The 21,161-nt window shown below is 40.6% G+C and overlaps 2 protein-coding genes across 2 annotated transcripts in view; one reads left to right on the top strand and one right to left on the bottom strand.

Moving 5' to 3' along the window:
- Nucleotides 1-6,802, bottom strand: part of LOC134541013 (large ribosomal subunit protein eL28) — a 42,043-nt gene extending 35,241 nt beyond the window's left edge. Inside the window, exons 1-2 of the mRNA XM_063384142.1 lie at nt 6,509-6,802; nt 2,865-2,957 (exon numbers count right to left, since the gene is read on the bottom strand). Of these exons, the coding sequence (XP_063240212.1) occupies nt 2,865-2,951 (87 nt within the window). The 5' untranslated portion in view covers nt 2,952-2,957; nt 6,509-6,802. The remainder of the gene's footprint in view (nt 1-2,864; nt 2,958-6,508) is intronic.
- A 12,001-nt stretch (nt 6,803-18,803) lies between these two features.
- On the top strand, nt 18,804-19,781 carry LOC134532877 (uncharacterized). Its single transcript, XM_063369925.1, has 2 exons — nt 18,804-19,016; nt 19,581-19,781. Exons 1-2 carry the CDS (start codon nt 18,804-18,806, stop codon nt 19,779-19,781), a joined length of 414 nt encoding a protein of 137 aa, XP_063225995.1.
- The last annotated feature ends 1,380 nt before the right edge of the window (nt 19,782-21,161 follow it).

Here is a 21,161-nt window from a genome sequence, read left to right as displayed (position 1 = left end):
GAAATGGAAGATTTTTTGTAGTATTATAAATGATCATACAAGGATTGCTGATTTGGTTTTGTATTAATTTTGAGCGTAAAACTACCCCGAAAATATTGCCATCGTAAACATTAATATGAGTCTGATTGGCCATGTTGGTGATATTCACGATTTTCAAGGCTGTCTCCCGATATTATATGATATGTGTTTTATTTTTATATAAAATGAAGCACGAATATGTTTTATATTTCTTGTGTGAGATACCAGTTGCAAAGACTTTGCAGTTGGATTTTATGGGTAGTGAATCAGTGGTATAAAATAACTTCATTTATTTTTTCCCGATAACATATTTTTGACATTAGTATAATTTTATCACTCGCCAAGCAGAGAACCTTATTTTTTTTAGTCACGAAAAAAATTGTTTGTATTCAATATCAGCTAATAACTTATTATTGCTTATGTCATCAAATACATTTACAGTACTGTTCAATTTGTACAAGCATGAGAAGTAAACAATAATTTCTGCAACAACGTTCTTCCGAAAGAAGGTATACACCGATTTTAAAGGTGCGTGCCTATTTCTTAATTTTATTTTTTTAATAATTAGAAAATAAAAATTGGTACTTTTCCGAATTTCCTCATTGAGGCTGCGACCCAAATTTCAAGTTTCCAGCCCTTTTGGCAGTGGGTTGGAATTTGTATTGGCCAGTATGTGAGCGAGGGAACTACTTTTTGCATATTCGAGCAATTCAAAATTTAGGCCCTAAAGTTTAATTATAACAATTTCACGTAAACTAGATAGCTCAAAGGCTGGTAAAACAATAGAATTTTATTTCATATAATTCTGTATCAATTTCATCGAAGTATTACACACCCATTTAAACACATTTTATATACATATTAATTTTACTTCAGCAAGGTCTTCGGTTTCTTTTAACACAAATAAAATTACCTAAAAAAATTACGGGAAATACTTACAAAAGTTTTTAAATTGTAATATTTGCCAAAGAATTTAAATAAATCTAACTGAAAATGTAAGAACACAGTATAAAGGTCTTCAAAATTGTATTTTGGAAAATTACCTGAATTTTTATTTGCTAAAACTCCTCATTTCACTTGTTCAAAAGTATTTACATGTATACATATGCGTGCGTGTGTGCGCGCACGTGGAACTTATGTTTCTATGATCATTTATAGTTGCAAATAATGTAGCGGAAGTTAAATTGAAAAATATATAATTCTTTTTGGCCAATATTTGTTTTAAAACATAATTTTACATGACCCCAGAAGCAAAAAAAAAAAAAAAAAAAAAGAATCGCCACTGCCCTGTAATTGCGTTTCTAACGAACTTGTGTAACTAACGAAAATGCTCAAGGTTAGTGATAAAATAAATGCTTGGGTAGTGAAAAATCCATTGTTAAAAACCAAAGGTAATTTTAAACGACCTTTAGTTAACGACAGCATCGAGAGATTGTCCCTTATTTTTGTATCGTTATATACATAACTAAATCATTACGGGAGGAAGTTGCCATAGGCGGCTGGTCCTTCAGTTACTAATTTTTTTTTAAACATCTATTAATATTTTGATCATAACTCATTTATGTAACATTACACCCAGAGGTATAGCCCATACTACCAGAGCTAAAGTCGAGGTACAAATATACCTAATTAAAGAAACATAATTAAATAAATTTTAACTAAAGAAATATAATTAATTTATACAAAATCATTGTCATTTTGCAAAACAATTTTTTTACAATAATTATTGAAATATTCTAATAAAGTCTTAAAAATTATATATTTGTCTTGAATGTACGATTCTTGAATAGAAGTATAAATAATAATTTAAATTGATTTTGGAAGTTATTATATGTTTGCTATTATTTTAATACACCGTGATTGCAGGATTCATTCATGTGTTACGGTAAAGAGTCATATCCAAATACATAATGAAGTCACTAAGATAATATGTGAAATAAGGTTGTAATAAATGTAATTTGCGACGTTCACGTAGATGCCCGTAAACGAAACAGGTTAGATATCATATTTAGCACTTTAGTATTTCCAAAATAAGTTTTTTTAAGGCGCCCAACTATTATAATAAATCTCTAGCTACTAAAACAATTCAGTAATTGTAGTTAGATGATTTTAAATCAAAAATATTCTATGAATAAATTTGTCACGACAAGAGAAGCATATTAATTATAATTTACATCACTGAGAAGCTGACACATATATCTATAGAAATTGTCGACAACGTGAGACAGTTTTCAATTCATTGATTACTATTGCTGATACTAGTGTTGTGTTTTGACCGTTTCGAAGCGGTAATTTTCCCGCCTGAACTCCTGCGATATTCGAGGCATCTAGTGAGTAAACTCGGAACTAATCGGAGCTCTAGCGGCAAACTGTTGAACTCGTTCCTTTCATGAGCGGCAAGTGACAGTTAAATCACAATATTTTGTACTCAGATTATTTAAATTCTGTACGTTGTATTAAAAAAATTATACGGCATAATTGTTCATTGTACCTCCTTTAAGTTGTGTGCAAAGTATCAGCCGTGTACCGTTTAAATATATACCTAATATTTAGTTTTGAAAATTTCAAAACTAAAATTAAATAAGAAAGCATTTTTTGAGAAAATTTTAATCATCATATTTACAAAATTTAAAGTTTTGTTTACAATTCTGCCCTTTATATATTTTTTATCTACTACGATATTCATGGCAGAAATAATTTTCTTGGAGGCTGCAAAACTAAGGATCTTAGCCTTAACTTCAGTCAAGCCATAGAAAACAGACAAATTAGAAAACATCTGTCAATATTACATGACAAATGTTTTCCTTTCTCATTATGCCAAACACTTTTGTAAAACTCCTACTCACCGTGCTAAAGGGCTTACTGATATTCCTCTTCTTTAACAAGTACGCATTGTTATTCCGTATAATTGCCCAACAAAGGTGAGAAGACATTTTGTTCTGTCAACAAAAAATGTTGGACACAATGTAAGCTAATATTCCTAGTCTCACAATTTTCATTAAAAAACAGAAAAATCCAGAAATGGAATTTTTAAACTCACTAATGTTACTTTATCACCCAGCAAAAGTGTTGTTTATTTAATTCCTTAATATTTGGAATTAAATAATCTAAACTAACCAAACTTTTACAAGAATTTTAAAGGATTCTAACCTAACCTACATTTCACTCTGGAAATGTTCATATGTAAGTGAATGCCTAAATAACAGATATTTTCCATTATGTAAGGTTAGTTACATTATAAATACTTCAAGATAAACGGAAATTAAAAATAACATCAATTAATTTTACTTGTTGTATAGTTTTAAGTATTTATAATGTAACTGACCTGACCTAACAAAACGGGACAAAGGTAGATTAGGTCAGGTCAGCTACATTATAAATACTTTGAAACTGAATGGACATTAAAAAAAAAAAAAAATTAATTTTAATGGTTGTTAAGTTTAAAAGTATTTATAATGTAGCTGACCTAACCTAACAAACCGGAACAAAGGATTAACAGTAGGAACGAACGTAATTTTTTTTTTACGTGCAACAATATCCAAATAACAAATAAAGCATAAAAATTTGAAACGTTAAAAACTCACCTAATAAATCATCACCTATTGGTTTATTTGAATATTGGCCTATCACGTGACAACATTATACAATAAAAAACAATTGATACTCGTAAACAAAAAACAATGGTGAATGCTGTATGAATGTACAGGTATAGTGATTAAAATTTAAAAATTTGATATCTCCTAAAGTAATTGGAATTTCTTATCTACGCAGACTGTAATGAAAAGAGAACGTAAAAGAGCATATAATGAAAGTTATTTCAGATTTAAAATTTTTTTTTTGACAATCCGTACACTACATATTTACCGAAAAAGGACCCTTTCTAGAAAATAACCAGTTCATTTACTTACTGGGCCTGAAACATTGCTTCACATACATACACACATAATTGTAAAACAATTTTAAATTTCACAATACATTTTCGAATTACTGAAGTATGAGAATATTTGGGTAATTTTCTCGCATTGCGGCTTTTCCGTAAATAAAATAATATTTAGGGGTAAATATGTATTGTACGGATTAGCGCCAAAAAAAATCGAACAAATATGAAATAACTTTCATTATATGCTATCTTACGTCCTCTTTTCAGAACCGCCTGCGGAGATAAAAAATTCCAATTACTTTAGGAGATATTGAATTTTTTAATCTTCATTTTTTGGCGATTTTTTTAAAAAAAAAAAAATTTAAAAATCTGAAAATACCTTTATTCTGTGCTCTTAAACTTCCTCTTTTCATTAAACCCGGCTGAGATAAGAAATTCCAAATACTTTTGGAGATATCGAATTTTTTAATTTTCATCCTGTGCACTCATGCGGCGATAAAGGTTGCTTGTTTACAAGTGTGATTTTTTTTTTTGCGATGTTCCCGAACGGAGAAACCTAAGATGCACATAAAGTTCTGCCATTCCCGATTACACCCGAACAATTCACCTTCGGCCAACCTCGGGTTTATTTATTAATATTTATATTTCTCTGTTTATTTTAATGTAGCTATACTAACCTAACTAACCATCCAAAGGGTTTTAAAGTGTTTTAATGTAGCTAACCAATCCGACCACTTTTAATATTTCAATTCATTTTTCCTGCGCAAAAATAAATAAATCCCGAGGTTGGCCAAAGGTGAATATTTGGGTGTAATCGGGAATGGCAGAACTTTATGTGGATCTTAGGACTCTCACGTGAACGAATACATCATGTAAAAAGAAACTTACGTGAGTTTATTCTGTTCATCCTTTGTCCCGGTTTGTTAGGTCAGGTCAGCTACATTATAAATACTTTAAAACTAATCAACCAATAAAATTAATTTTATTATTTTTAATGTCCGTTCAGTTTCAAAGTATTTATAATGTAGCTGACCTGACCTAATCTACCTTTGTCCCATTTTGTTAGGTCAGGTGAGTTACATTATAAATACTTAAAACTATACAACATGTAAAATAAATTGATATTATTTTTAATTTCCGTTTATTTTGAAGTATTTATAATGTAACTAACCTTACTTAATGGAAAATTTCTGTTATTTAGACATTCACGCGCACACGGCAAAATATAAAATGGCGACGCGACGGTCAAATTATTACACACGTCTCGTATAGCCGCATGAGTGCACAGGATGAAAATTAAAAAATTCGATATCTCCAAAAGTATTTGGAATTTCTTATCTCAGCCGGGTTTAATGAAAAGAGGAAGTTTAAGAGCACAGAATGAAGGTATTTTCGGATTTTTATAATTTTTTTTAAAAAAAATCGCCAAAAAATGAATATTAAAAAATTTGATATCTCCTAAAGTAATTAGAATTTTTTATCTCCGCAGGCGGTTCTGAAAAGAGGACGTAAGATAGCATATAATGAAAGTTATTTCATATCTGTACGATTTTTTTTGGCGCTAATCCGTACAATACATATTTACCTATTTAGGAAGTATACCTTTATCAAACACTAAAGATGTTCCTCTATTTACCCTGTAAAAAGAGTTTAATTCCTACTGGTTTCTGAGAAACCAGCAGGATCACATTTGATAGCCTATACAGCGAAGCCGCCGCCGCAGCCGCCGCAGCCGCCACCATGTTGTGCTTTAATTGCGTTGCCGAACCTGTGGTTTTCCATACATAATGTGTATTTTTTATTTTGATATTGTAATGGAATATAAAGTAAATAACAATTTTAAAAAAAATTACTTTGAGTCCCTACTGTGCATCCAAACCCAAGCTTCAACTCTTGACCGGGATTATTTTTAACAGTACAGAGGCATAAAGCACCAAACTGACATAAAAAAAAAAATTATAAATATATTTGATACATGAAATGATAATTTCTTTTATACGTCAGGTTACGTGCTATCATGTATTTTTTTTATAAGTTATTGTTTAAGTAACAATGAATTACAATATCCAAATCAAAAATATAAACGTTCTTTTGTAAGAAAAACCACAGGATCGGCAACACAATTAAAATACATCATGCCAGCAGCCACTTCAATGCATAGGGTATCAAATGTGAACTACAAACAGTAATTTCTCAGAGACCTGTAAGAATTCAGAAACACACACACACACACACACACACACACATATATATATATATATATATATATATGACCAGTAACATATTTCAACATAGTAGCCAGACAGTTGTGTTTGTTCAGTATTGAAGTTGAAGACATTGCATTTTACGTAGATGAAAAGAAAACAAAAGGCATAACATACCAAAGTAAAGTTAAAAAGCTATACCCAATTAATGTACTGAAATGCAATTTTAAGTACAAAAAATACAAACACGTGGGCAATAAGAAAAATGTCTAGATAGAATACGAATGTCAGTAATATAATGAATCCTGAATAAAAACACAATCAATATCATCTCAAAAGAACTAATTCTAGACAATTTTAAAATAATTACTATATCGTTAATTTTACTTATAAAATATCAGCATACCTCCACGCCTTCACAGCGAAATACCAAAATGGTAGTGGTAGAAACGAAAACCCTCTTCCGTAATTTTGTACAATCAATAACATTTACGTTCGTTCGATTCAACTTATTTTCTACGTCGATGTTAACATATTAAGAAAAACAAAGATAATAAAAAGTTGAATTGCTAAGGGATAAAACAATTAATTAGTTACAAATCGCCAGTCATTATTATAGAATTAGATAATTTATAATACAATTTTTAACTTAAAAGTGCAAGTAGTTCAAACCAAAAAAAAAAATTACACGTGTGAAACCAAAGACTTAATAGTGAGAAATAATATAATTTTCTTTTTTGACGTCATAACGTCTTATAAATCGATAAACGCCAGCTGCACGCATGAAAAAGCATGACTCATTGTCACATTCCGCCTGACCCGAGAGTTTAAGAACCGGCCAACCACCGTTCAAGAAAATTGTCTATAATATCAAACAGGTTAGGCAGGCTTTTTAAAAGCAGCAATTTAATTTTATGACGTGATCACGTAAAATTATCGTCCGTAAACCGACTTTAAAAAAAAAACCTTTTTTCCCTTTTTCCTCGTCTATAAATTCAAATTGCCTCTAAAATTTTCATTTCCGTAACACTTTTTGTCATAAAAATTTTAGTTATGTTAAAAATATTGTCATAAATTTATCTAAGAACATTGGTTTGATTAACTAAATTAAAAGTTAAAAGTAATATAGAATAAAAAATATTAAAGAAACCTCATCGAGGCAAATTCTTATATTGACGTCGTAACTCCGGTGGTGGTAAAGCCCTGTCCCCACCCTATCAGCACCAGATCCCACAGGCGGAAGTCACCCCTCGCGCTGTTCGCACGGAAGAAGCTTTGCGATGCCGCCGCCAGGATTAGACTACAGAACGCGGCCTAGGGCAGATGCTCTGTCCCACGGGAATACAAAAGAAACGGTGTGTGCTGATTAAGATGACGACATTCGCGATTGTGCTCCAAAGTGCAAGTTAACAGGACAGACGTTAATAGGATGTGGGTGGTGAAAACCTATGTGAAGTGTGTTAGCATCAGTGCTCCGCGAATACAACAAACAACAGATAATTCTCCTGGAGAAGAATTATGCTTACCAGGTATAGAGGTATTTGAGAAGCCCTCAATAGAAATGAATTTTATGTTTATTATTTTACTTCTTACCTCTATGACTTTGTCTTAGTCCTGTTATGAATTATATTTACCAGTATTGTATCTCTATGGTCAGGTCAATTTGGTTTTACTCTTTAAGTATTTTCATGTTTTATCTAAGTAATAATTTTATGAAATGTCTTTGCAAACATTTGTTAAACGGCGACGAATAGGAAATGAGCTTACACCTTTTAATATTGTTTTTGGGTCATTACTGAGGAAAGAGTATATGTGATTGGACGCTCGACTGCGCATATATTTTATTTAAAGAATTTAGTATTTCCAGTGTGATTTCGGAGAGTGTTCAATAGAGAAAGCTTTGACTGTTTGAAACAAATTGGAACTTGAGTTTCTGTTCTACTATCATGGGAGAAGGATTAGAGAGAAAGAGCTTCGTGATTTAGTCATAAATGAATGTAAGAATATCACGTAAAACATTGGTACGACGACTGAATAGCTAGAATCTACGTGAAATTGATGATTTTATAATAAATACCGGAACTACACAATGAAGAAGAGGTAGTTACCGATGTTCGAAGCTCTACTAAAGAATCGACGACGACGATAAGTTTTGACTAACAGCATAAATAGAACTGGATCAACGACGAATTAAGAAGAAAAGAAGAAAAGGACTATCAATCTTCGAGATGGAAGGAGTTCGACAGCGGTAGACGGCATCGTAGACGGTGTACCGGAGGACATCATCCTTCTAGACGACTCCAGGTGACCGACGCCAGTCCTGCTGGAGTACCAGCAGCACGAGAGGAGGTGCATCGAGACGGAGACCCAACCAGCGACATCGGAGGAGAGTGAGATCTAACCAGCAACATCGGAGGAGAGACAGGGGTTCGGAGAGGTTTTCCACAGCCTCTTGGTATTGTAACGACGCGACGAGGTTTGTTTGCCCCATCCCCGAATTAACAAGAACAGCGAGAAGTTACCTGTCCTATTTTAATGGCAAGATATCTTAAACTATGATGTTTACGATCAAGACCTAATTTGAAACTCGCAAAAACAACTTAATACTACTTAACTACGTAAAGACTTGTAGCTTGTACATACTGGACCTGGTTAACTGACATTGATCAGTAATATGTACGATATCAAAGTTAAAATCTGTTAAAGTCATTAATTGTCTTGAATGTTTAAAGAATAGCCCCAGGTCCAGAAGTCTTGAGACAGTTTGATCTACCGAAAGAGACTGAGCTAGTAAAAACAAAGAAAAGACTAATTTGCCAGTTAAAATGTGTTTCAATAATATTTAAAATATTGACTGATAACCAAACTATTATTCAGTGATACAATTACGTAAAACGTAATTAGTTCTGAAAGACATTTAAGTATAACGGATATTGAAATTTTGTTTAATGAAAAACCTATTTAAACATGAATAATTGTCTCAAAGGTATTTGTATGTTGCTTGCTAATCATTGACTCTGTCACTTTTCATGTTACAGTTGGATATGTTGCAAAAGAGTATTGTCACCCATACAACCATGATTTTGACCCTAGTAAAAAGTTAAATTTTCATTATATTTTATTTTTCCGATTGATAACCATACTTACATATCAGGTGTATGTTAAACCAGATAGACAGAAATATGTAGCTTGGATTGTCTTGAAAGAATAATTAGTTTTTATTACACTGAGATCAGCAGTCATAGAGAAGTTAATGCTTTTAAACACACTACTTATATTTGTTGATTTTAAGGTCAGAATACTTACACCAAAGAGAAGGAGACATACTGCTAAGGAATTATACGACATTTTATTGTTTGGTATTCACACTGAGTCAAACTACACCAGTACATACAACTTGAGAATAATTTATTTTCACTATCAACATAACAAGACATATTTTAGTTAATATTCTGTAGAGGTTAGTAGTTGTGCTACATACACAATCACAGCACTAGTACTTTATAGAGTTTTCACGGCGCCCAACTAGACCACATTTTACATTATAGATATTGGCATTTTAGGAAATATACTCCATAGAGTAATTCTGAAAATACTTATAGAATTTTTGATCACCCAACGGTGGCACACCCTTTTGAAATTTTGGTCGCTCATCCTTGGAGCTGTCTGAAAAATAACAGAAGAAAAGGGAAAATTCTGAAAACACTTCAGAATTTTGGCGCACAACGTGTAAGCCAACGTTAGGGACTATTTTATGATCTTTTTTTGAACAACTCAAGACACTTTGAAAAATACAGACAGTAATTTTATTTTGTCAAGATGACAGACACAGGTAGGAAGTCATATTTTTTGAGAGGTAGCAATGACACTTCTGACTCTAGTCCTGAACGAGAACCTAGAGAAGTAGTACCAGAACAGCACATCGAGACTACTGGTATGGAGTCACAGCAGGAAATGGAGTTGGGTCATTCGCCGCCGACACCAACTGTTACCCTAGATGCACTGTTCCAGTTCATGAATAAGGAGAAATTAGAACGGGAGCGTAAAGAACAGGAGGAGAAACTAGAACGGGAGCGTAAAGAACAGGAGGAGAAACTAGAACGGGAACGGGAGAAACAAGAACGGGAGCGTAAAGAACAGGAGGAGAAACTAGAACGGGAACGGGAGAAACAAGAACGGGAGCGTAAAGAACAGGAGGAGAAACTAGAACGGGAACGGGAGAAACAAGAACGGGAGCGTATAGAACAGGAGGAGAAGTTAGAAAGGGAACAAAAGGAGCGAGAAAACGCCGAAAGACTAGACAATTTAGTGCAAGTCTTAAATAACACTTTAGACAGGATTGCAGATGAAACAGCAGAAATCAGGCATGACTTAACTGAAACACAGCACGAGATGCAACAGAAGTTTTCCAGTGTACACACTCGTATTGAAGGTGTAGAAATATTCAGTAAACGCACTGACGATAAAGTAGTACACTTAAGCGAGCGTCTAACAGGAAGGTTAGATATGGTAGAGGCGAAAATAGGGGAAATAGAAAGAGAATCCAGACACATCGCAACATTCTCGCCCCAACTAACGACTCACCACACTAGCGAATGTAATACCGACAAGGAAGACACGCCGGTAAACAAATCGATAACGATAGAAGCCGAGCGAAATCCCGCGAATATTAGTACTGCAATTATGTCAGCAGATCCGGTACTTACACTACACCACCCTTCTAAGAAATGGTTGGATGACGTTCCAACATATTCAGGGAAAAGTAATGAAAACCCTCGAAGATTCTTAAATCAGTTTGGAGAATATTGCCACACATTTAAGTTAACAGACGCAGAAAAATTGAAATGCGTTAGCCACTGCTTGAAAAACACGGCATATTATTGGTGGGAGTTGGCGAAAGATTCTGTACACGCATACGAATCGTTTCAGAAAGCTTTCATATCCCAATTTTGGAATACTCGTATCCAAAGCAATTTGCGAATACAGTTGCATTCTGAAAAGTTCGAAAATCGTAAATTTCAAAATTTAGAGGCGCATATCAGCGATATGTACGAGAGAACTCGTTATCTTGATTGCCGTATGGAAGACGAAGAGTTTATTGCCATGATAATTTCGCAATTACCACTCAATTATCAATTGCAACTTAGTGGACGGCAATACAGTAATATTGTAGATTTCAAGGAACAACTGTTAACGTATGAACGACTCGTTAAGCTCGATAAAACGGTAACGCACAAAGAAACTAACGAGCGCAAGAACACGAACCAACAGACACCGTTATACAATAACTGGCGCAACCGAAATGAAGGGCAGAACAGCGGACACAAACAACCTCAAATTCACACACTGAACGTTGAAAACTGCGGAAGTAATTGGTATCACAATAGATATCGAGGTCAGCGATATGGTAACGGATGTTATAAACCACAGTACTATCGTCGTAGAAACGAGAAGCGACAAGACAGACGCGAAAATGAATCACAGTGGGAGAATAAACGTCAGGAGGGGACAGTTAATTTCAGAGAGAATTCAGGCGAAAATCGAACAACGAAAGAACGATCAGCAAATTACAATAATCATTCCGGAGGTCAGTACAGCATAAATGCACAAACGTTTGTACCGTCTGAAAAAGGGAACAGCTTTAGCACCACCATTCACGACGCGCGACAAGGAGAAAGAAATTCATATTCTATAGCGCCAAGTCACGAGCAAAGCAACACGGAATGGCCGCACATGCAATCTAGCAGAAGCTCAGATACAAACCAAGGAGGTAATAACACATTTTTGATTTCACCGAATGCAAATAATGGATTTGCTAATTTGTCACAAGAGCAAATTAGAGGATTTAAGGACGGTGCGGTAAACTAATTAGGGATGGCGAAAACCAGCTCCGCACGTCAGTCCCTAATTGTAAGTTAGACGGGGCTAGTATAAAATTGGATCCCGACGCAAATGACAAGAATAATTGTCGAAGCATACACACCATTATGTTCAAAGAAAACGAGCGTGAATTTTTACTCAGCGAGCCCACAGAAACCGAAGTTCAAGCGAAACAAGCACTATGTCCGGAGATATCGTTAACTTTAAACGGAGTTAAAGTGCCTGTACTATTAGACAGCGGCGCAGAGATATCCTGCATCAGCGAAGACTGCGTAGCCATGATAGAGAGCACCGGAATATCATTACCGAGAATGCCAGTACCGAGTTTAAAGATTCTAGGAGTTACATCAAGGGCTAGTCCCATCATTAATCGTCAGACCTTATTGGAAGTAGAAGGGTTAGGTAGCACCAAGTACATTAATGTATTAATCGTAAAAGGATTGGCCAAACCAGTAATTTTCGGGGTAGACTTTCTAACTAGCCATAAAATAATTTTGAATTTTGCAAGTTGGATGGTAACTGCTATGGATGACACAGAAAATACGAAAACTACTGAAAATTGGGAAGTTTCGGAAAAATGCATTTTGAATAATACTGTACACAGTTCTACCAGTGTTACTCCATATGAAGCGTTAACAGGAAAAAGATCATTGATAATACCGTCATCGTTACTACCGAGACATCACGATGAAGCTCTGGCCGCAGAAGATAAAGAATTAGTCGAGATACAGAAGGAAACTGAAGAGTTGGTCGCAGCCAAGTTGACATCCACGGCGGATCTTCGGAGAAAATACCAGAAAGATTCCAGCAAGATGAGTTTTAATTGTGGAGATTTAGTACTCAAGAGAACGAATCCAGTAAGCCAATTTTGGAAGTACGTTACTAAGAAGCTATTTCTACTCTTCGATGGACCATATATGATCACGAAGATTATTAGAAGTAACTGTTACGAACTGTCTGACATTAAAACGAAACAAGTAATAGGACACTATAATATAACGCAGTTGAGGAAATATTACACTCCTGTAGAATAGTATACACTGTTACACATATGTCCGTTTGAAGACATATATCGGTGACAATACTCTATGTTTGCAAGTAAGTATGTAAATAAGGTCAATAATATGAAATGTAAATTTTCTGCAAATAATTAGAATATAGATGAGATGTTTGTATGATGAGAAATGGTCCTAAGACCTATATCAGAGTATAGTTCGTTAGTCACATTTCTGAAGGGGACTATTCTATAGAGGTATTTGAGAAGCCCTCAATAGAAATGAATTTTATGTTTATTATTTTACTTCTTACCTCTATGACTTTGTCTTAGTCCTGTTATGAATTATATTTACCAGTATTGTATCTCTATGGTCAGGTCAATTTGGTTTTACTCTTTAAGTATTTTCATGTTTTATCTAAGTAATAATTTTATGAAATGTCTTTGCAAACATTTGTTAAACGGCGACGAATAGGAAATGAGCTTACACCTTTTAATATTGTTTTTGGGTCATTACTGAGGAAAGAGTATATGTGATTGGACGCTCGACTGCGCATATATTTTATTTAAAGAATTTAGTATTTCCAGTGTGATTTCGGAGAGTGTTCAATAGAGAAAGCTTTGACTGTTTGAAACAAATTGGAACTTGAGTTTCTGTTCTACTATCATGGGAGAAGGATTAGAGAGAAAGAGCTTCGTGATTTAGTCATAAATGAATGTAAGAATATCACGTAAAACATTGGTACGACGACTGAATAGCTAGAATCTACGTGAAATTGATGATTTTATAATAAATACCGGAACTACACAATGAAGAAGAGGTAGTTACCGATGTTCGAAGCTCTACTAAAGAATCGACGACGACGATAAGTTTTGACTAACAGCATAAATAGAACTGGATCAACGACGAATTAAGAAGAAAAGAAGAAAAGGACTATCAATCTTCGAGATGGAAGGAGTTCGACAGCGGTAGACGGCATCGTAGACGGTGTACCGGAGGACATCATCCTTCTAGACGACTCCAGGTGACCGACGCCAGTCCTGCTGGAGTACCAGCAGCACGAGAGGAGGTGCATCGAGACGGAGACCCAACCAGCGACATCGGAGGAGAGTGAGATCTAACCAGCAACATCGGAGGAGAGACAGGGGTTCGGAGAGGTTTTCCACAGCCTCTTGGTATTGTAACGACGCGACGAGGTTTGTTTGCCCCATCCCCGAATTAACAAGAACAGCGAGAAGTTACCTGTCCTATTTTAATGGCAAGATATCTTAAACTATGATGTTTACGATCAAGACCTAATTTGAAACTCGCAAAAACAACTTAATACTACTTAACTACGTAAAGACTTGTAGCTTGTACATACTGGACCTGGTTAACTGACATTGATCAGTAATATGTACGATATCAAAGTTAAAATCTGTTAAAGTCATTAATTGTCTTGAATGTTTAAAGAATAGCCCCAGGTCCAGAAGTCTTGAGACAGTTTGATCTACCGAAAGAGACTGAGCTAGTAAAAACAAAGAAAAGACTAATTTGCCAGTTAAAATGTGTTTCAATAATATTTAAAATATTGACTGATAACCAAACTATTATTCAGTGATACAATTACGTAAAACGTAATTAGTTCTGAAAGACATTTAAGTATAACGGATATTGAAATTTTGTTTAATGAAAAACCTATTTAAACATGAATAATTGTCTCAAAGGTATTTGTATGTTGCTTGCTAATCATTGACTCTGTCACTTTTCATGTTACAGTTGGATATGTTGCAAAAGAGTATTGTCACCCATACAACCATGATTTTGACCCTAGTAAAAAGTTAAATTTTCATTATATTTTATTTTTCCGATTGATAACCATACTTACATATCAGGTGTATGTTAAACCAGATAGACAGAAATATGTAGCTTGGATTGTCTTGAAAGAATAATTAGTTTTTATTACACTGAGATCAGCAGTCATAGAGAAGTTAATGCTTTTAAACACACTACTTATATTTGTTGATTTTAAGGTCAGAATACTTACACCAAAGAGAAGGAGACATACTGCTAAGGAATTATACGACATTTTATTGTTTGGTATTCACACTGAGTCAAACTACACCAGTACATACAACTTGAGAATAATTTATTTTCACTATCAACATAACAAGACATATTTTAGTTAATATTCTGTAGAGGTTAGTAGTTGTGCTACATACACAATCACAGCACTAGTACTTTATAGAGTTTTCACGGCGCCCAACTAGACCACATTTTACATTATAGATATTGGCATTTTAGGAAATATACTCCATAGAGTAATTCTGAAAATACTTATAGAATTTTTGATCACCCAACGGTGGCACACCCTTTTGAAATTTTGGTCGCTCATCCTTGGAGCTGTCTGAAAAATAACAGAAGAAAAGGGAAAATTCTGAAAACACTTCACAGGTATGAACAGTGTACATGAACGGTCTTTATTTTAAACCTCTGGTAAATCTGTAAAATCGTTTCGCTGCCCAAAGTTGATAAATTAATAATAGCTGCGAGTCCAGTGATCCACGCTGGGCCGACGACCCATGCAACCACAATCGCTAGCCTTGCACTCTCTCATAACGTAATACCTTAATAATCCTGCCAACAATAACTGGGCTCATCCCGGGGGCCGAACCCAAGACCTCGGGTGATGACAATATATACTATGTATATACAATTTGAGGAATAATATCTAAATGTTTGTGATAACCATTGAGTTAGTAATTGTCAGGATGCCATGCAGTGATGTAATTGAAGTCATTTTTTTTAAACTTAGCCATCACCATTCCATCAAAAACATTGCGAAAATAGTGCTTGATAATGTATGAAAATAGTTGGTAAGCATTAATTAGAATTTTCCTCATTAAAAACAGTACCTATAATACAAGAAGTTATTTAAAAAGTTTCCACAATGCAAACATTACAATCAAATTCAAATGTTTAACCAGTAATGTGTGGGTCGTCGCTCCCAGCATAATCTACTAAACTCTTAGGCTTTCAATGCTGCTGGTTGGAAAAAAGATCTAACTATGTGGCCCGATACACATTCCCTATACAGCATAGGTTGACGTCGTACCGACCGAAGGCCATTAGCCCGGCCTCAGCCCGCAGTACTGGCTCCTGCTGGTGGAACGCACCCCTCGCCAAGTCTTCACCCAAATGAGACGAGCGGCGTAACCTTGGTGCATGGAGGGAGTGTCCCCCCCTCCGCACGCCAACCCCTGAGGCAGTTATGATCAGCTCGCGGCCCGGAGCAGACGTGCGCGTACCGTGGGGAGCCTTCAAGTTTTGTCTCTGATTCCTCACGACTGGTAACTATAGTCATCACCGAATACATTTTTCAACGCAACTCCCCACGCGTCTCCGGGTCGGTTTTCTTTTTCTACAATGCAGGGATTAACCCGGCCGTCGCTACTTTCCAAGTCAGGCCACCGAGTCTAGCGGACACGCTGGGGCCGATCGACCCACTCACGGTTAGACGACAGAGCTAGCCTGGCGCCCTCCCGGAACACACCCCAATTTTCACGTACAGCTCCTTAGACTCGCCGCGGGAATCGCACCCGAAACCCTGGCTGATGGCAAATGGCGCCCCTGCGTGTGGCAAATAGTGCAAAATAAATTAGCAAGAGAAACACCCGTCAAGCAAAACCGGACAGAAAACAATCCAGGGGAAATTTAAAATTAGAATTCTTCAAGCCATTCCCAACTCAGACGACAAAGCGGGCACGAAACGGCCATTTTGCGGGCGAGAACGTATCAGGTTCAGACAGACGGCGCGTCGAGGCGAGAGGACATAGGAGCTTCTCCCCACCCACCCGCATCAACAAGCTTCGCGTCCTTCGTGATGCGGGAGCGCGACATCCCCTCCCCTCAACGACCGTTTTTCACCTCCGCTTTGTGCGGCTGTCCGGGCGCTCTCGGCCGCTGCTGCGCATTGCTATCCGCACTCCCCCTCCTCCACCCCGCCTGTTCGGTCCTCTGCTTTGTGCGGCAGTCCGGGCGCTCTCGGCCCCTACCTTCACACGGGTGTCCGCACCACCCCCTTCTCCCGGCCACTGGAGCGGCGCGCGCAACCAACCCGCCCTCCCAATCGCGATCTCCGCTTTGTGCGGCTGTCCGGGCACCTAGCCCGCGGACCCGCTAAGGCGCGCGCGGCACGTCAACGATAACAGCTGTCCAAAGAACCAAGAGTCGCAACACAACTATGTTTCACCAAACATCCAACGGGACATGCGCACACTGCAAGCAACCGAGAACCGCCGACTTGCTGACAGGCTCACTGCCTTGGCAAAGCACGTGCCAATGCGCAGCGCAAACCAATACCATGTCACCAACCAACCAAGCGAACCACGAACAGTGGAACATAGACTGGGAGAAGATTTGGAAGGAAAAATTAGAGACAGGGTATACAATACCACCACAACCCACACTGACAGTGCCAGTCACCGGGAACAAGCCAAACACATGTTACAGCATGCCCCCACACCAAACCACAGCACAACCGATTGGGCACGACATAGCAACGCGACCCACCAACACGCGCATGGAGTCGGTGCGAACCGCCCCATACTCATTGAGGTTACCTGAATTCAGTGGTGCGCCTCACGAGGACCCTCGCGCATACCTCCACCAGTGCGAAATCCGACTCACGCGAAGCGGAACCCCAATCGACGAGTGGCCCAAGCGGAACAGCGAACAGCTGCGGGGAAGCGCCCTGACATGGTGGCGCCTATGGGGCCGCTTCGATATGGAGTGGCAGGAGTTCACGGAGGCCTTCAGCCAACGGTTCGATGCAGGCGCGACGATGGTGCAATGCACCGCACAATTCTACGGGAACACACAGCGAGACGGCGAACCCGTTGAGAACTTCGTGGCACACAAGCTACAGCTCTTCAAGCGCATAGCACCACTCGCAGAGCCCACCAGAGCACTCTCCACCATCACCCTACTGTTGAGGGACGAGCTCCAGCCGTTCATGCGCGTCACCCACGTAAACACCGTCATGGAATACGTGCAACTCGCGGTGGCGACGGAGCAAAATGTTCAGAGGATGTGGGGAAGGAGCGCACGTGGCCCCGAGCGAGAACGGAGCAGCCCACCCAACCGCCGACACCTGCTAGCAATCCAGGCACCACCACCCCAACCACAACAGAGGGGCCCCAACCTCAGGGAGCCAAGAACGCTACGCACCGACGGCCTGACGCGGCCAGAAGCCAATGCGAGTTATCAACCGCCGCAGTGCAGGTTAGGATGCTCCCAGGGCACGTACCACTGGCACAGCGACTGTCCTAGGGGGGCAAACGCCCGGCGCACGACACAACCCGCCTACCGGCCACCCACCAACACGCACGACCAAGAGCCGACGGGAAACGAGTAAGGGGGGGACACAGATGGAGCCCCCCACCCGCAATACCGACGCGCGAACCAGGTGATGCCACGACCACTGCAAACCCACCCGCGACAAGGGCAGCACGACGTGAACCACCCACTACGACTTTCACGACAGGATGCGATGACCCCAGCGCCGCACCATGCTCAACCGCCGAGTGCATCCACTGTGCCGACATACGCCACATGAGCACCGGTGACAACCACGACGAGCCACGACAAGCGCCGCCCACCACAACACCTCGCTACCGAAGACCACCAGGTATACCAACCATGTCAGAACCCACCACGACACTCATGACAGGACCCGGCGAGCCCAGAACCACACCACGCTCAACCGCCGAGCGCACTCACCGCGCCGACATACACCACGCCCAACAGCCCGGCCACAGCGGACCAATCTAGTTACAACCACCCAGGATGGGACAACTCGCACAGCCCAGCGACCACCTGCTCCGCGTGCCCGTCGAGGTGAATGGGCGCCCGGCCCTCGCCCTCATCGACACGGGGGCGAGCCAGGTGTTCATCCACCCCTCGCTGGTACCTCCAGGCACCTTCCGCCCACACCAGGGCGAGCTCCGGCTGGCAACCACCACCCACAACGGCCGGATGATGGGACATGCGGATGTGAAGGTAAGCCTTCGGGAGCTAACTACACCAGTGACCGCTGTTGTTGTGGGGGACTTGGGGGAAGAGCTTGTGTTAGGGCAACCCTGGCTGGCAGAACACGATGCCGTGTTGGAGATGGGGCCAGCTAAAATCAATGTGGGGCGAACTGAGAGATTCGTTGTGTATGCGGTGGGTCGAACACCTAGTCCATCAGGCCCAACCATAACCCTAGACGACCTCCACCACGATGTACCACAGGAGTTCCGTAGCGCCATCAACAAAGTCCTGCACGAACGACGAGGCGTGTTCGCGACCGCCGAGCCCCTACGGCACACCACTGTAGCCGAGCACTCCATCCCGACAACCACCGACCAACCCATCTATGAATCACCCCGGGGTTATGGGTACAAGGAGCAGAGGATCATACGGGAGCAGGTCACTGAAATGCTGCACAGTGGGGTGATCGAACCCTCCAACAGCCCCTACAATGCGTGTATTGTTCTGGCCCCCAAAAGGGATGGTACCCTGCGTTTTTGTACTGATTTTCGCCCCCTCAACGCCTTAACCATCAGCGCACCACCCCCGCAGATCAGCGTCGAGACGGCGGTATCCGGCCTCGGGAGGGCCCGCGTGTTCAGCATGCTAGATCTGAAGTCAGGGTACTGGCAAGTATCAATCAAACACCAAGACCGGGAGAAAACCGCCTTCACCATCCCTGATGGCAGGCGATTCCAGTACAGGGCCATGCCTTCCGGCTCAAGTGTGCACCGGCGACATTCCAAGCAATGATGACGCGGGTGCTAGAAGGGTACCTCGGCCAGTTTGCCTTCGCGTATCTAGACGACGTTATCGTCTTCTCGGAGACATGGGAGGACCACTGCCGCCACCTAGCACTCGTGCTCGAGAGACTCGCTACCACCATCTGACCGCGAACCCCGCTAAATGCCACCTGGGTACCAAGGAGGTGGAATTCCTGGGGCACCGCGTCAACGCGGTGGGGAGCCAGCCTCAGACTGGCCATCTCCAGAAGATCGCGACCGCGGAGGCTCCACGTACGAGGAAGCAGCTCCAAAGGTTTATCGGTCTGATCAATTGGCTGAGGGTATACATACCCGATTTCTCCCGCGCAATCGCACCCCTCACCGACCTGCTGTCACCGCAAGGGCGCTACCACTGGGGCAGCGATGCGCAACGTGCGTTCGAGGAGGTGAAGAGCGCGTTCACTCGCTGCCACACCCTTGCGCGTATTGACCCAGAACGCCCATTCATCCTGCAGACAGATGCCAGCGCCTTTGGGGTAGGCGCTGTCCTGTTTCAAGTTGACCACCTAGGAGACAAGCACGTAGTGGAGTACGCCAGCGCGAAGTTTGGGCCTGCTGAGCGTAGATACCACAGCAATGAGCAGGAGTGTTTGGCAGTGATCTGGGCAGTTAAAAGGTACCGGCCGCACCTCGAGGGCCGGACCTTTACTCTCCGGACCGACAACCGCTGCCTCACCTGGCTCCAGACAATGCAGGGCAGAAAAGGGAAACTCATACGGTGGGCATTACTCCTCCAGTTCTTCGACTTCGTGGTGGAGCACGTGCCAGGGCGAGAAAACCAGCTGCCAGACGCCTTGTCGCGGCAACCGAGCGACCAACACGAGGTCATCGACGTGGAGGAGTGGGAGGACATGCTGCCGCCAGGTCCCAACACCGAACACCTCTCGCCACTAAACACCTGTTTACGGATCACGACCGACGCCAACCAAACCGACCCACCACCTGACACCGCAACTGACGTCGACCAACGGGTCATGACCGCTCAACGTCAATCAACCGAAATGACCCGACGACGACAACAAGCCGAAGACGAACTACACCCGACGTGGAGAGACCAGGATGGCCGGATCATGCACCGAGCACTTGGAGTAGCTGGGTCGTGGAAGACCAACATGCCTCCCGAGGCGCACGAGGCCGTCTTGAGGTTATACCATGACCACGACCTGGCAGGACACCCCGGTGCGGACCAGACACGACACGCGGTCTCCCAACACTACCATTGGCCTGGCGTGGCGCGGGATGTGAGGGAGTACGTCCGGGAGTGCGAGGTCTGCCAGGTCCGCAAGGCGCGCCGACGCGATGGGGAGCAGCAACAGCACCCATGACAACCGACCCACGCCTTCCAGAC

The sequence above is a fragment of the Bacillus rossius genome, chromosome 1 (genome assembly GCF_032445375.1).
Source record: "Bacillus rossius redtenbacheri isolate Brsri chromosome 1, Brsri_v3, whole genome shotgun sequence".
NCBI classification, from domain to species: Eukaryota; Metazoa; Arthropoda; class Insecta; order Phasmatodea; family Bacillidae; genus Bacillus; species Bacillus rossius.
The sequence above is the reverse complement of the archived record's forward strand: the minus strand, read 5'-3'. Positions and strand labels throughout refer to the sequence as shown.